This window comes from Cynoglossus semilaevis, chromosome 12 (genome assembly GCF_000523025.1).
Source record: "Cynoglossus semilaevis isolate Cse_v1.0 chromosome 12, Cse_v1.0, whole genome shotgun sequence".
Lineage (NCBI taxonomy): Eukaryota > Metazoa > Chordata > Actinopteri > Pleuronectiformes > Cynoglossidae > Cynoglossus > Cynoglossus semilaevis.
This window is the reverse complement of record NC_024318.1, coordinates 5,534,608-5,549,568: the sequence shown is the minus strand read 5'-3', so window position 1 is coordinate 5,549,568 and position 14,961 is coordinate 5,534,608. Positions and strand designations below refer to the sequence as shown.

Below are 14,961 nucleotides of genomic sequence, written 5' to 3'. Positions count from 1 at the left end.
AAAAAAAAAGATAAACTAAACAGAATAGTGGTTCTTAGTAAATGTATTATTGTAGTCACTTGGTTTACACTAGTCCAACTACCACAAAAAGTCCAGTTTCTTTTATGATGATACAAACCAAAAAAATAGTAATCCTCTTATCTGAACACGTCAAACCAATCCAACCAAACCAATATTCACATAAGGTCTTAATTGGTTGGTTTGCAGTGAGTTATGGTTGTACACAAAATCCTGTGGTAAATGATTAGTTTGCTTTAAATAGCACTGAAACTTACTTTTATATGTATATATTAGTTTTCTGCTGAATCAGTTAAAAATACACTTAACACTGGATATTTGTAGACCTTTCTCTCTGCTTCTTTACAATGTCTCTATTTTTATTTTATTAGCTTACAAATGCATTATTCAGTTATGTTATTACATCACAAGGGACTGTTTCTTCATGTGCCTTTGATTTCCACTTTTGTTAAATATTCAGTTCTTCAGTTTTTGCCCAGTTGAACTATTTGTTTTATTACTTCTTGTATTAAGATTCTGTTTTCATTGTATAGTCATCATATTTGTCACTTGTTGCTGCAATACAACAATCTCTCCAATGTGGAAGCAATACGGTTTAATTTAATCTAATCTATTTATTTCTCTTTTCTTCTTGTGACCACATTCTGACTTCCTAGCCTAACTGGATGTAACATATTGCCAACTCCCTGACACTGCCTAAAAGTACAGCTTAGAACAAGTACACACCAAGTACACACATTAACTGCTAGTGCAAATATAACTGAATAAAAGATGAACGTTGTATCGATAACTCAATGACTGTATCATTAAAATTAGTGAGAGGACCACCTGGACGAGCCACATTAGCGGGCCGCGGGCCATAGTTTAGGAAGCACCGAGGCGATGAACGCCGGTTTGTCTATTCAATCGACACACACGCGCGCACACGCCATTTAGAGACACAAAAAGGTTAATATATATGTTGAATACACACACTTACGACTGAGACTGGCTTTGTCCTGGACCAGGTTCTACTACGGTTCCTGGTCTGTCACCAGCCCTGGTTACAATCGTCAGAAACGGACCGCAGCTGCGGTAGAGCGGCAAAACAGTATTGTAGCCGAGCTGCCGCGGCACAAATGCGGCAGATCAGCAACGCGCGGAACCTCTCGGTTCTGTGATTGGCCGAGGTCGAGCGCAGACTGCTCAGTCCACTGCTGCCGAACGTAAAATGTCTGCACAAGCCGTGATGTGTCGTGAAAACTTCATTTCCGGGTTCTTTCTGTCAGTGACGTCACTGCCATTCTCAAGCCCTCCTCTTCATTCATGTAATTATTCAAATCACGTCGCTTCATTCATGTAATTATTCAAATCACGCCGTTTCCACAACAAAAAAACAAACGCAAAAAAAAAAAAAAAAAAAAAACGGAAAATGAATTACTGACAATTTTAATCATCTCCATAATCGATAGGATGAATACGCTAACGAGTGTTATTAAATGCAATTTGTCAACTGCAGTAAGCCTAAATGAGCTGCAGTGGGCACTGTACTTCAGTGTAAAAAAAAACATGGTGTTCTATTTTTTGTTTTTTTTTTGATAAACGGGCTGTTGTCAGTTCCCTGGAAATAAACTATACTGGTAATTAGGTCAGGTGATTTAATTGATGTCAGACACAGCAGTGATGTCATAATAGTTTATTACTGTTGAGAATCACAGCAGGAAAAAAAGTGACATCCTGACCCTGGCCCCTCCCTTACATTCCCAAACCACACATAGACTTAATGAAAACGCACCAACACTGCTGATGACGTTATCCTGTTTGTCACAAGGAATTCTGGGAATTTACATAAAACCCTGCCATGGCAGCAAGTAAAAGGAACTAAAATCATTATAAATGGTCTTTATAAATATATACGACTCTCCACCATTCACAACTCTAGCCCCTTCCATCTCAACATTAGCTGATCATTTAAACAAACTCAAAAGCTATAGTCATTAATAATTGATTAATAATTAATCAATAAGGTGGTTAAAGCACAATAAAACCAGCTCCTGATAATCTGACTGATAACTATTAGCTGATCAAACTGTCTGGTTAAGCCAAAGGTTTTCTTGTCATCCTCTCAGTCCGTTGCGGATTTGAGTGGAGGCAGTTTGGTGGGATAATGTCACAGGAAGTAAAAGGTGTTGTCAGTCGATCAGGATCGTGTGCTTTGTATGGCAATAGAGACAGAAGAAAACAAAAACTTCACCATCACATCTAGGAAAAAAAAGAAAGAAATGAGAGATTATATCACGCTGTCATGATCTCACATCAAAAAATGACAATGTTAAAAGTTCAACATGACAATCACCTGCATTGCTGCTTTGTGCAACCACTGGTCTTTGTCTCCGCCCACTTTCATGCAGGAGAACAGGTCACAGACCATCGGTAAAGCAAGACGCTCCTAAAAAACAAAGAAATAGTCTTGAATGTCCCATAATGCACTGGGGTCAGGGTCCACCTTGACTCTTCTTGAGTATCTATAACAGTCTTACCTGAGCCTGACTACGCTTCTTCAGCAACCACTTGTCCTCCTCCTCCTTCTTCCCCTGGTGCTGCTCCTCAGAGGGTCGAGGTTGACTTACTGATCCCGGAGCAAGACCTTGGATCCAGCGATCTGGATCCAGAGCATGCTGAAACGGTGAGGAAGAAGTGGAGGTGAGGTTCTCCCTGCTCACCTTCTCCTCACTGGTGGCCACCAAGATTGGAAGAGCCGAGGTTAGGGCCTGAGGAGAAGAGGAGCTCTTGGAGGGCTGGAGCCAAGTCTGAAGAATGTTCTGGACCTAAGGCAGGATCATGGTTTTCAGTTATTCAAACTGGTGCATACTGTTTCTCCACCACTCACACAATGTTACATTTTGGGCAGTTTTTTCACCTTCTGCTCCTGTTCCCTGTGGTGCAGGGTCAGCGGGGCTGTTTTTATGACCGCTGGGGTGCTACTGGCAGTGGGTGTAGTATATTTGACAAATGTCGCCCATGTTTGTCCGGGCCCTCCTGCGGAGGGAGCCAGCGGCTCAGCGCCTCTTTGCCACAGTTCTCCTCACAGAGACATTCTGCATATGTGGAACAAAGCTCGTTGGCTCTGCAAGTCTGCTGCAATGGCACTGCCTGCTGCAGCCATGTCTCCAGGGCTGTGGTGGCCATAGGTGTAGCAGGGGTAGTGGGGGTTGAACTGGGCGGGGTCTTCAGGCACTTCAGCTGACCCAGGTTCTCAATCTCCACAGCCTTGGTTTTTGTCTGGCAGCAGGAGGAGCAGTCAGCAGCAGCAGTAGCTGCAGGAGGGCAGGTGGGCTCCAGCAGCCAATCACTGGATGACCAGCCATTGCTGAATGGTTTTAACACTTGACGCCACCGCTCAGCATCAGTCACGGTGTCAACGGTCTCGGTGGGCGAGGGGATGAGCCAATCATCGAGCTCCTCATCCATCTCTTCTTCGTAGCTGTCGGTGAACTCTGATTCATCAATTTTTTCAATTGAAAAGACAGAACTACAGCTGCTGCTGGTCCTCTCCCTGCACACAGGCATCTTGTCCTTAAGAAGCCACGATTCCAGGTCCCTGAGCTGACCCCAGGTCTGCAGGAAATCCACCGAAGCCAGAACAGGACATGAAGCCTACAATGAGAAACAGGAAGTCAGGACTTCATGTGAATGAGAACAGACACCAAGTCAACTTTGGACAAATTATCATAATTTCCAGCTAAATAAATAGCAGCAACAACAGTAGCTTTCACTCACCTTGGTGTCCTTACATGACAGCAGCCAATCCTGAGGGTTCTTACTGGACTGATAGCACACTGGGCCACTGTTTTTTGGGCAACTACCCAAAAGCCACTGCCCCAGATCATCATCCTCTAATTTCTGATGACAATATGAAAAACAAATGTGTACATAAATAAGAGCAGGCCCTGGTACTACAGTGTTTCTAAGCTGTTATTTACAAAAACGATTAAGTGAAACCGTTGGATGGTGTCGTCATTGTTAGTGTCACTGTTACTACATGTAGTTTCTAAATTTGCCTTTTTGTTAGTTGCAAACATCAAATTGTACTTGACATTTGTAGGTAGTACATTTTCTACATCCAAGTTAAAATCTTCCACTTTACACCTGGTTATTAGGGGTCTGTCACATATGAGTAGACACTTCATGCTGATGCTCACTAAAACAAAGACTTTCACTCCAGCCTTGTAAGAGGAGTTACCTGCTTTTTGACAGCGACTGGACACCTCTGTGCTGCCTGGCTCTGTGACAGCACACCTTCCACAAGTTGCTAAGACCAAAAACAAATAGTCAGCGTAATTAGACAAGTTCTTATACAAACCATTGGATTGGATTTTAAAACAACAAATCCCTTAGGGCACACAAGTCATTGTTTGTATCAGAGTCGTTACCTGTGCAGTGACGCTACCAAACGAGGTGATGGCGTTCCTCAGAGAGCGACTGTCAGCCTGAAAACTCATCTCTGGTGTTTCCTCAGGAGTCAGACTCATGGAGGACAATCTACCAAAGAAAAAAAAAAAGAAAAACTCAATTCATATTATCCTCACTGTCCTGCACCCTTCGGTCAAAGACTGACCTCAAACAGAGGAGAGTGTGTGCGTGTGTGTGTAATTACTTCTCCATGCAGCTGGTCAGCTGATTGCTCAGGTCGTTGCTCTTGTTGTTGTTCTGCAGCTGATATGCAATGATGTCAAACTGACCTTGCAGCTGAAACAAAAGCAAACAACTCAAATTAATCATTTTCTACTGTTCACACAGTGACAGTGTGTTTCACCACAGCAAGTCAGACCATTCACATTAGACAAATATTTTTTACATAAACTCAGTGAAGTTCCCCCTAAAGACGAATGTTTGTTTTTTTACCCGGTGCAGCTGGTGCAACTGCTGCTGCAGCGTCTCTGTCTTCACTTGTTCCAGCAGCTCAATCTGACTGAGCAGCCACACCTCTCTGCAGCGCAGTGCCTCCTGCTGACGACTCACGCAGCTCTGCAACTCTGAGCGCACCTGACAGTCAGGGAAAGACTGTGTCAGTCAAACCACACTGAAAGGCAGAAATAAAAAAATATATTTTTAAAGATTCTCAGGGGTCAAGGCAGAAAAGAAAGATCAGCAATCTTCTGTGACTTACTGTGAAAAAACTCTGCTGGACAAACTGTTGACCCGTCCTCAAAAACCAATAAAACTTTCTTCCAGGAAGGACAAAAAAAACTCTCCTTTTACCCAACCCTCATCCAGGTTTGATAAGGTTATTTGCCTCTTGATGACAAGCCAAGCCCAGAGTCCAAGGTCAGATAGCCAAAGTTACTGTCTCCTCTTTCCCCAAGAATCAGATCTGTTTCTCCGTCTCTGCTCGACTCCTTTATAAACCGACAGTACATCGCACTGCTCTCTCTCCCTCTCTCTCTCTCTCTCTCCTGACTGTCTGTTCTATGCTGACATGCCCATCTTCACCTTAACACAAAATGAGTCAGACTGGCATCATGACTGATCCTGGATAAAAGGATCACAGACTATGAACCAGCACAATGAAGGAGGTTTAACAGACCCTGATCCTGAATCCCTCCCAAGGCTAATGTCAGTCATTGTCGGGTTAATGTCTCCCAGCACAGCACGGTATTGAAAACTGATCCCGGCTTCAAAATTAGATTGTTTACAGGAAGTAAAACGGCTGAGTCTGCCTTTAATTTGCTGACTCAGCCCTCTGGTCAGCAGAACGCTCAGGTTCTGTTTCATGTTTGGTTTGTGATGGAAAATAAAAGATGGATCTGTGTGATTCCATCAGAGCACAGACTTAGATAATGATAACTGTCAAAGTGGTCCTCACCTCACGGGCGTTCTCCTTTAGCTGCTGCTCAGCCTTCACCACACCAACTATGGCATCTTCAAGCTGAGCCTGGGCCTGTTGACAGACCTTCAGCCCATCACACGCTGCCTCTGCTGATGGCATCCTGCATAGGAAACAAGAGGAAGTCTGTCAATTATGACAACAAAAAAAATAGATAAACAGTGACCAGCATGTCAAATATCAGGCTTTGCTCTGATGAAAACATACAGAAATATATTTAAAATTGCGACGTGGTTGATGATGCCACTGTGACTAAGGTCCAGGTATTACAGAGACCAACCTTATGTTTCTATTATTATGCTTCTTTAGTTGTGGTTCTTGTGGACTTGATGACGAGTCTGAATTTTTGCAGTCACCCTGATCCACGGAGATCAAACTTGTTCACAACAAAAGACTATTTTTAGCAGCTAGTGGTTTGAGGTCAACATGTAGCAGTGTCTTGAGGTGGCTCAGCAGAATAAGTACCACCAATTTCAAGAGAAAACTGAGAAGTGTGTTGATACTGGGGTGTAGTCTGCTGGCACAGCTGCATTTCTGTATCAGCTGTGAACAGCCAGCGATAAGAAGCGGTTTCGTCACTTTGTCGTAAGACATGGAGGTTCGTCTAAAGTATCATTTTTACGAGACATATTAGCTCTCTCAATAACGAAGCATTTACAACATTTGGCAACATGACAATAATTCTAAAACTCTGAAACAAACATGCTAGCCTAAACCATTTCGTAAGACCTCAGAATTACAACAGAATAGAGAGTGACACGTGGTGGCCATAAAACCAGACCATAACATTTTAAAATCATAAAAGACGGACGTAATAAAAACATAAAAACAAACACAGGACTAGAAAACTGACGGTGCAAAAGGGGTGGAAGAATTTGCTCTGAAGTAACTGTCAACAAATAATGACTTAAAGCATGACATTATTTAGCCAATGAGCTATAGTCTGTTTGTTTTTTTAAATTTACAGATGTTAAACTGGTAGTTTTGGTAAGTAATTTTTCAAGCTACTCCATTTAACAAATCACATATTTTCAAGTTTAAAGAGTAACCAGAACATTAACATGTACATACACTTGTAATTGGCTGTGTGAGGTCTGTGCTGACTGTTATAAGGCAGATGTGCAATTTCTGCCCAGAGTCTCGGACTGACACTTGTTTTGAGTGCATTATTTAAGTAGTGCGAGACAATTAAAAAGACCTAATAACTTCACCTGTTCCAAATTCTTGTCTGATGCTAGCAAAACTCTGTTTTTACTTGAGATACTACAAAGCCTTGTGTGACAAATATATTAAAATTATTTTTAACACACTGTCCAATGCAAATAAAGTTGAACATTCACTATAGCTACCCTGTAGCATCTATTGTCGAGTTACGAAAAAATGTTGCTATGTTTTCGATGCTTTTAGAAGATGTAGCACAATAATATTAGAGAAGAAAAAACGCAACCGTTACGCTGTAAATATATATATATATATCACGCGCTGTGTACAGTTAACAGTTATGGCCTTAACGTCCCTGTTCGTTAACAACCGCTTCTCCTTTAACATTCACAGGTGCAGACAAGTTTGAGTTGATTCTGACCTACGGAGTGAGTCACTGAAAAAATTGCGATCCGCTGTATCATACCTCGTTATGCCGTATCACTCAAAGCACTCCCAGACCGTTAACTAGGAACTAACTGTCCGGGCGAGGCTCGATTGTTAAGCCGTGGACTGCGAACCGATGAAACTAAGTTCGGTCGCGGGAGTATAAAAGAATGAGGAAGTGAGAGCGGAAGCTAAGCTCCGCCTGTCCGCCATTTCCCTCGATCACCCGGCACGTACACAGACCGGTGGGCGGAGCTACAGCAGCACCACGTTTCAAGGGTTTGCGATAAGTGATCGATTCACTGATAACTACGGACAGGACTTTAACCTGCAAAACATGAAGTGCAGCTGTTTCAACACAAACAACACCTGCTTATACATTGACGTTTAACCATGTCTGTACACCGATGTTTACAATGTCAGAGCGACAACAAATATAGGAAAAAAGGAGACGATAAGGTCGCGGAAACAAAAATTGACTTTAAAAGGTTACATAAGAAACAGCGTCTGGAAAACACGAGTAATGTGTCCGTGTCCCTCAAACATTATATTCTCTAAGGTGATCTGGGTTGTTTAATACAAAACACGCGTAGAATAAAATAATGTCAATTATTTGTCAATAGACTGAACCGACCTTTACCGTGATGTCAGAATTCGCGATGCGATAATTCGTGATAACAAAGCAGACAGCTGACACACACAGGCACACTTTCACCTAAACACTAAAGAGCACACAGCGGTCACACTATGCTAACAGCGCTAACAATAGCCAAACCTCCACCAGCATTTATTCGGTGCTATTGGACTCACCGCGAGGCTCTTCCGTGGATCCGGGACTTAGATGTCATAAAGAATTTAAAAAGACAATAACTTAACGGTGGATAAAATTAGGTTTTATCTGTCGGCGATTTTCCACGACCCGTGAGCTAGTCTCACGATGACGTGAACAAAAGACAACCCCCTTAGCGTGGGGTGTTATCGCGAGGACTTGAACTCCTAGTCGTTGAGAGCAACGCTGCCCTCTGCTGGTAGTGTGTGCACATTGTAACTTAAGAAGAAGTAGATATAAACTGCAAGCTGTACAACAATTGCCCACGTTTGTCTGCTTTTTTAGCGCGTGATTTATTATCACATTTCTGCCGCCGCCCAGTGGATTTGTGTAGAACTACACTGATTGAGCGTTTTATTGTTATGTAGTCAATGGAGCATATGTGAATAAAAAAGAGACAACTTGGGTCAAACTGTTTCTTTATAGACTTATGATACACAAGTAAATAATCTACACATTCCAAACAATAAACAATATTTGTTAAACTAAACACTTAAACACTAAGAACATCTTAACACTGATCAGATCCATACAATCCCAGCTTGTGTGCTGAATGGCTGCAAATCAGAGTAAAAAACAAAAAAACAAAACAGGAAACCAAATACAGCATGGTAGGAAATTATTGAATTACACAGAAACCAGACAATAATACTTGCATATACCTATTTACTTATACATACAAAATATAAACAAATGTTTTGCCTTTGGTGTGTACATACTGTACAGTATATGGATGTAGTGGGTATCTGTAAATACCACAGTATGAATATATACATCTGTATAAACTTGTCAGACCATGATGTTAGTCTGAGTCTATATATATATATATATATATATCAGAAGTTCTTTATACACCATTCATTATTTCAACTACAGCTGTTTTTTGGTTTACACTTCTTACTACAAGAACTGTGGCCCTATTTAGACTTTTTTTTCATTTGAGTATTTTTAACCACAATGAAATTATTTTATCTACAGCATCAGTTTTGTGTTATTCTTTACACACACACACATATATTTATACATTATTTTACATTTACAGAACATGTGAACACAGAGTTTTTTACGTGTGTACCTGTAAACGGATCGTGTGAGAAGAACTCTCTTTTCCCGCCTCATGTCTTCAGGTCAGAGGTGGCAGCGGTTGAGGGGATAGGAGAGACCTCAGTTCTTTCATTGAGGGGCAAAGTGGGGTGGGGGGAAAGGTGGCAGCTGCCCTCAGGCCTCCGGTGCATCTCCCCCCTCCTGCACCTGGCTGGGTTTCTTTACCAGTGTCTTCAATTTGCTAAACTGTTCCACCAAAGTTTCCTTCACACCTTTCTCCAACAACCAGCCCTCGCTCTCACACTCTGGGTTTTCAGGGTCGGCCATCGTCTCCAGAGCAGTGCTCAGGTACTTCAGCCCGGCCATGTCCGCTGACTTCAAACACAAACACAAACACAACGCATGGTTAGATACATGATCCTCATGGATCTTGGAGGCTCACATTGTTATGTTTTATGTACGTTTGCATAGATGGTTCTGGGATCGATTGAATGGCAGGCAGTTGTTTTAGAATCATCAGGTCAAACCTGTTTCACCCTGATTTTGAACTGCCTTTTTACGTACCGACCTTCCCAGAATTCACCTTGCTGTTGCAGGCAGATTAACACCAAAATAGTTCCTGATCCCCGTTGAGCTTGACCACTGCTCAGCAGCTTAACACGCCATAACCCTGGTACCTGATCCACAGCACGTGATGAACCTCTGTATAAGTCATGATCATACGAGATCAGATGATGGTTAAATATTAGTTCTTTAGCTTCAGCGCTAACGTTAACCCTAATAATGCTGGCTTCGTTTTTAATTTTAAAACGTGATAACACGCCTCCTCATTACCTCAACTGACTTTACACAATAAGGCGCTCCAACATTAAAGGGTTAATCGCTGACTTATCAATTATGTTGTTAACATGGTGCATTTGAGGTCGCGTCGGTTCATTTCCTGCAGAGGCCGCCCTGTCGTTTTAAATTTAGAAGATTCAAATCCTTGTTGCCCTTTGATACCTTTGTTCTCTAGAGTCATTGGCAGATTCATTTAGGTTTATGCTAAGCTAAGCTAAGTTTTTAACTTACTCTCCAGTGTATATGCCTAGCTTGACTAAACTTACCTTACTCTTTGTGCTGTTCAAGCTAACTAGCTTAGCTTGACTGAAGTGATTAAATGGGTAAAATATGATGAATAGCTGTTGACTTTCATCTACCCTCGGCTGAGTGCTGATTGGCTGTAGACGCTCGTTGGTGGACTTTTACCTCCAAGATGATAGTGATGATGAGCAGCACCCCCATACTGCTCATAATACTGCTGTAGTAGGAAAAGAGTGCCTCTCTGCAGCCCCGGGTCCAGATGTTGAGTTCTTCAATGCGGTGATCGTAGTCGTAGTGGGCGGAGTTATTGGTCAGGTGATGTTGGATGCAGGGACGAGGGGAGCCGGGGTTACAGCAGCTAAATGGTACGCTGTCCATCAGGAATTTTCCTTCTATGTTACTGAGGAGGCGACTGAAGGGAGGAGAGAGAGAGAGAGAGATTAGATAAATAAGCGAGGACAATAATACGGGTTCATCATTAAGGTCTTCAGGTTTACAAAAAATAGTGGTCTGTTTCAGGCTAAAGGTGTTTTTGGTCAGTCGCAGGTGTGGCTGGTGACTTCCTGGGGTGGGCTGCTAATTGGATGAGGAATAATACCTCAAAGAGAGAAAGAGAGGGAGAGAGAGAGAGGGAGAGAGAGAGTGAAATATCTCTTAAACCCATTAACACCTTACCACGAAATGAACCAGGTAAAAACATTTCTACTTCCTGTGTCTCAGCTGATCTCCCCCCACCCCACCCCCACTCTGATAAGCTCATTAATGGAGGCAGGTCTTCATCCTGTTTTAATCTGCACTTCCTAAGAGATTAAGGCCTCCGGGAAGAAGTCGCTCCTACACGAAAACTTCTCCTCCTGAACTCAGGGTTTATCTTTCGTCGGCTTCGTTTAGAAAAACTCACGGCTTCACAGCCGAGGCACGAATGTGAGCAATCACATCAGGAGGTTTCCAGTTGATCTACATTTGTCCTTCCTGCGTTCTATGATTTTACCTTCAAACAAACACATCGTAAAGGTTTCCGAAAGCACTTGACCACAATTTTATTTATCTTTTTTTTTTTCATGTGAACTCATCACGGAATTCAATAAACAAGAAGGACTCAAACCCAGACCATTAAGCAGAACGACAATTCGGAGTACTCACTCTTTGACCTCATTGTTGCTCATGTCCAAGTATCGGTTGCTGATCCACTGAACCTCGAACCAGTCTCTGTAGTTGTTGTTGCCGCAGCAGCGGAACTCAATCTGAGTCATGTCCAACGTCCTCTTCATGAAGCAGCGTCCCGGAGTGTCCGTGTCCTTGTAGAACTTGATGCTGTTCTTCAAGCCTTCAGCCAGAGTCAGGTAGACGGAGAACTGCATGAGGAAGCAGAGCAACGCCGTGAGGAGCAGCAGCGCGTTGAAGGCGCAGCACGACAGCAGGTACGGCCTCAGCATGGGCTTCCATTTGGCATACTTCATGGGGTCCAGGGAGTCGTGGCACACTTTGCCCCCGAACCCATTGACACCGCAGGCCAACAAGCCCACCAGGATGAGCAGGTTGGGCACCAAGTGGCTCTCGTTGTTGTCCATCATCTCACTCCGTTTCCGCAACTCCACCTTGAAGTAGATGCCGAGGCTGAAGATAACGATTCCCACGACGACTGAGAGCCAGTAGAGCATCCACAGCCCCTGTGCCAACTTCACCCGCTTCTGCAGGTTAAACTTGACTGGCATGAACGGCATCCTGCCGTCTTGGTTCGGGTAAATTCAACACAGTGTAAGGTCAGAAACAGTCTCAGGTTGGCGAACGACAGCGACGGTCCTGGGAGTCTGTCCGCAGTCTCACAGGTTCATGGTTACGGCGCTCCGCGATACGACTCCCGCTTTTAGACCCATAACGACGAACTGATGATGATGATCAGTTCGTACCACCAGGGGGGCACCGGGGGCTACCCATCAAACCACAAGGCCACTGTCACGTCGAGGTTCAACAGCGGACTTGTGACAGAGCTCGGGTGTGAGTGGGAAAGAGCTTGTCCACGTCAGCCTAAAGCTGATGATCCAATTAAGAGCAGATCAGAAGATCCACTTACTGATAAAGCCCTTCATGCTGAGCTAAGCTGCCTCCTCGCTGGCCCACCTACCTCTGACCTCACTGCATGCTTCATAACCTTTGGGGTTTGTTACTGCAACTGTAGAGATTTATTCCTCAACCATGAAAGCATAATATTTCAGTGTCCTTCTTCAAAATCCTCACCAGAACAGTCACTATCTCAAAACCAAACTCCAAGAAGGACATTTTTTTTTTCATCACAGTACAAGTTGTTGTCACTTTGTGATGTCAATGTTTGAAATACTTTTAGATTTTACCTGAGTGACATAAACTAACCACACGGGGCAGCAGTGGAACAGCAGCTGCTGTGGTGTTCAGGATATTATCACAACCTGCTGCGAAAATGCAGTTTCCTCGGTCTGTGAAAGAGGAGTATTGAACTGGAATTTTTTATTTCTACTTCCTGTGGAGGTAGTAAATACACCATCCCCTCCATTGTGTATCATTGTACTAGTTTTTTTCCTCCTGGGCCGCTGACTTCATCACAATTTTTCTTGTAATTCTAATGTATTGAGCGAAACATAAAAATTATTTTTGAGTGTTTTTATTTTGTAATTCTTCTATAATATCATACATTTCCTCATTTGTACAAGAATTCACATATTAACAGGTCAGAGGTCATCGATGTTCTTTTCAACCCATCGATTTAAAAAAAAAAAAAGTAAACCAAGTCTCCGACGTCAACATGTGTTTCCTTGACTCCATCAGAAACAAATAAAAACAAACTTAAATAAAAACACCTTTCACCAATCAAAAGTCGGCGGCAGCGTCCTAAACAAGGCCATTTTTTTTTCTCATGGTGCTAATAAAAAGCTTAACCTGAGAGGAGTCATGTTCACTAATCATCTGTCAGTCAAGCGCTATGTAGGCGGGGCTTCATGTCACTGCTGCTCTGTGATTGGTGATTTGTAAACAAACTCGGAGGGCCGCGGGAAGGTGAGTGGGTAAAACGGGGCAGCAAGTGAAAGGCGGCTCTAAATGCTGACAGCCAATCACCAAGCATCTTCTCATGTAAGAATTTAGGCAAATAGTAGGTCAAACCATGCTTAAGGTCACAGGTGCTGCCAGTCGATGGTCACCAGCGTCTGATTGGCCTCTTGGGCGTGACCGATGACCTCTGCCACGCCGTGCTGTCGCCACAGACGCTCAATCTTTCGATAACGCTCGTGACACAGGTGGAGAGGATTCCCACGCCTGTAACAACAACAACAACAGACCAACAATCAGTCGAGAAAAAGGATCGTTTTACTGCAGACACTAGAACAACGACGAGGAGCCGCAGACGATCACAGAGAAGAGTTAAAAACTCACTTCAGTCCCTGGTCAGTTTCTCCATAGTCATCCAGGTATGGAGGAGGATAAAAACAACCTTTGGATTTGCCTGCAACAAACAACACCTGACTCTCTCTCACTCTACACACACACACACACACACAAACCATTTTAATCACACAAAAAATATAAACATCACATTGACCAATTTCACTGTCTGTGTGTATGTGTGTATGTGTTACCTGAGGAAAAGTCCCAGACCAGCGCCGCAGGTGAAGGTGTGGGCAGTACAGGCACCCACATCTTCACCATCCACCTCTGTCTGACAGCAGTAACTCTGAGAACACAAGATGGCGCCACACACCAGACACAAGGTCGGAGCCCGAGACTTGTCTCCACCTGAGCGAGGACACCTGCGCACGTGAAGTTCACATCGCACAGATTAACACACTCACAAACACAACTCATAGTTAAAACTCTGACTTTACATTTTGTTCAGCTCTCTCCAGTCTGAGGTAATATTATGGAAAACAGTTTTAAAAAGCAACGGAAGTATGATATAGTTGTGGTATTTTGCAGCTATTATCTTTGTTAACACTTCGAAGGGTGTGTGTGTGTGTGTGTGTGTGTGTGACTGACGTGAAGCTGGAGGCCTGGTTGATAAGGACACTGTAATCTTCTGGAAGCTCGATAAGTCTATTGGACTCTCTTGGAAACCTGACGATGACTCCACCGCCCAGTAGTGTCTGTCTCACACCTGGATGACAGCACCACCTGCAGGACATAAGACACACAAACTATAAAGACAGTATAAATAGCACAAGTTGTGTTTTATCAGATTAATACATTCTTTCCAATTCACAGCTAACTTTTATTTGGTTCAAACATTTTTCGTATACTAAAAGTAAATAAAAAGCCACCCATTGTAAGTGCAGTACCACTGTTGGACCACAGGGGCACGTGTGACTCCATATGGTTTTCTATGTGTTCATTACCTGTGTACAAGTGGTTCCATCACCACACGTTGACTACTGTAAACTTGAAGAAGATTGGAGGGAAGACTGAGGTAACTGCACAGCGCCTCCCACTGACCAGGACCTGCAACTACATCACACGTGACGAAGTTTAAAATGAGGGTGTGGTTTAAAGTAAGACATTATTACAATGA

General features: G+C 43.2%; 4 protein-coding genes across 4 annotated transcripts in view; all 4 read right to left on the bottom strand.

Moving 5' to 3' along the window:
- The window catches only part of LOC103387140 (zinc finger protein 852), a 7,423-nt gene extending 6,170 nt beyond the window's left edge, over window positions 1-1,253 (bottom strand). Inside the window, exon 1 of the mRNA XM_008321664.3 lies at window positions 998-1,253. The gene's annotated coding sequence lies outside the window, so the exon portion shown is untranslated. The remainder of the gene's footprint in view (window positions 1-997) is intronic.
- A 425-nt stretch (window positions 1,254-1,678) lies between these two features.
- On the bottom strand, window positions 1,679-8,436 carry ncoa4 (nuclear receptor coactivator 4). The gene is made up of 12 exons (XM_025060940.1): window positions 8,282-8,436; window positions 5,864-5,987; window positions 4,903-5,043; window positions 4,655-4,746; window positions 4,431-4,539; window positions 4,241-4,309; window positions 3,778-3,900; window positions 3,008-3,654; window positions 2,918-2,933; window positions 2,538-2,825; window positions 2,354-2,446; window positions 1,679-2,259 (listed from the first exon to the last, which is right to left on the bottom strand). The coding sequence occupies exons 1-12, from the start codon at window positions 8,317-8,319 to the stop codon at window positions 2,254-2,256; spliced, it is 1,746 nt and encodes a 581-aa protein (XP_024916708.1). The 5' UTR covers window positions 8,320-8,436; the 3' UTR covers window positions 1,679-2,253.
- Window positions 8,437-8,557: 121 nt separating this feature from the next.
- Window positions 8,558-12,905, bottom strand: LOC103387138 (peripherin-2-like). Its single transcript, XM_008321656.3, has 3 exons — window positions 11,571-12,905; window positions 10,593-10,839; window positions 8,558-9,719 (listed from the first exon to the last, which is right to left on the bottom strand). Exons 1-3 carry the CDS (start codon window positions 12,149-12,151, stop codon window positions 9,519-9,521), a joined length of 1,029 nt encoding a protein of 342 aa, XP_008319878.1. The 5' UTR covers window positions 12,152-12,905; the 3' UTR covers window positions 8,558-9,518.
- Window positions 12,906-13,049: 144 nt separating this feature from the next.
- Window positions 13,050-14,949, bottom strand: LOC112487849 (E3 ubiquitin-protein ligase UBR2-like; the record flags this gene model as incomplete). Its single annotated transcript, XM_025060939.1, has 5 exons — window positions 13,050-13,715; window positions 13,833-13,934; window positions 14,036-14,206; window positions 14,433-14,567; window positions 14,789-14,949. Coding segments are annotated over 5 exons (711 nt in total), but the record flags the coding sequence as incomplete, so codon positions are not given.
- Between the last annotated feature and the right edge of the window lie 12 nt (window positions 14,950-14,961).